The 1209-nt window shown below is 74.9% G+C and overlaps 1 protein-coding gene across 1 annotated transcript in view; it reads left to right on the top strand.

Annotated features, from left to right (window-relative positions):
- Window positions 1–1181, top strand: part of ZNF274 (zinc finger protein 274) — an 8926-nt gene extending 7745 nt beyond the window's left edge. The window contains exons 8-10 of the mRNA XM_012734676.1: window positions 6–165; window positions 283–380; window positions 761–1181. Coding sequence (XP_012590130.1) covers window positions 6–165; window positions 283–380; window positions 761–982 — 480 coding nt within the window. The 3' untranslated portion in view covers window positions 983–1181. The remainder of the gene's footprint in view (window positions 1–5; window positions 166–282; window positions 381–760) is intronic.
- Window positions 1182–1209: the final 28 nt, after the last annotated feature.

Raw genomic sequence — 1209 nt, forward strand, 5'->3', positions numbered from 1 at the left:
CCGAGGCGCGCTCCAAGGAGCAGATGCTGGAGCTGCTGGTGCTGGAGCAGTTCCTGGGCGCGCTGCCCGCCCAGCTGCGCCTGTGGGTGCAGTCGCAGCACCCCGAGGACTGCCAGCGGGCGGCCGCGCTGGTGGAGGACATGGCGGGGATCGCCCGCGAGGACGGTGAGTGCCAGCAGCGGCTGCCCGTGACACCTGGGCCCGTGGCCTGCCGCGGGTCGGCCCTGGGGAGGCGGTGGGCGGACCCCAGGGCCGCCGCGCTGACCCCACTGCCCCGCCCAGCGTCGCCCACCCAGGCCCCCGCCTGCGCGCCTGAGGCGCCCGTGCAGCAGGGCAAGGAGGAGGCCCAGGAGCACCCGCTGGCGAAGGCGGCGCCCGAGGTGAGTGGGTGCCCGGCCCCAGAGCCGGCGGGGTCTCAGGGGGGCTGGGGCTGAGCCCCGCTTGTTGCCACGCACAAGGGAAGCCCCTGGCCGCGGTGTTGGGGCCTGGGGGCTCCCCGACTCATGCCTGCGGCCCTGCCCCTGGCACTCGGGCCGAGCCCTCTGGCAGAGCCCCCCAGGCCCCCTCAGCTCTCGGGAGGGGGCATCACCCCAGAGCCAGGCTGCCCCGCTGGGAGTGACCGCAGCAGCATGGGGCACAGGGTGGCGGCCGCAGAGGACCCGGGTCAGGGCCTGCACCGCCCAGGGCCTCCGAGGCCGCGCTGCGGAGGGCCCCGGTGTCCCGCCCGGCCCCTGCAGCGACCCCCGCCCTGGTGCTGCAGGAGCCCGTGACCTTCCTGGATGTGGCCGTGGGCTTCAGCAGGGACGAGTGGGGCTTGCTGGACCCCAAGCAGCGCACCCAGTACCACGACGTGATGCTGGAGACCCTGGGGCACCTGGTCTCTGTGGGCGCCGCCCCCGCCCAGGGCCCCCCGCCGCCCGCGTCTGGGCCCGGGGAGCAGTCGCTGAGCGGGTCCACTGGCGGCCATCGGCCAGGTGGGTGACAGCCCCGCCCCGGCCCCAGCCCCCCGCCGTGTCTGCGCAGCCTCGGGCGCACTTGGGGGAGGTGACCCCGGGGCCTTCATGGCACTCACCTCACCCGGGAGGAAACAGTTTTAACTTCGGATTGATGCACATGAGAGCTGGGGTGCAGGCCAAAAGTGGGGGTGAGAGGAACTCCCCAGGGCTGAGGGTCACAGGGAGGGGCTGCTGGCCCCGGGGTCACTCCCGC

The sequence above is a fragment of the Condylura cristata genome, unplaced genomic scaffold (assembly GCF_000260355.1).
Source record: "Condylura cristata isolate star-nosed mole 26May11 unplaced genomic scaffold, ConCri1.0 scaffold00066, whole genome shotgun sequence".
Lineage (NCBI taxonomy): Eukaryota > Metazoa > Chordata > Mammalia > Eulipotyphla > Talpidae > Condylura > Condylura cristata.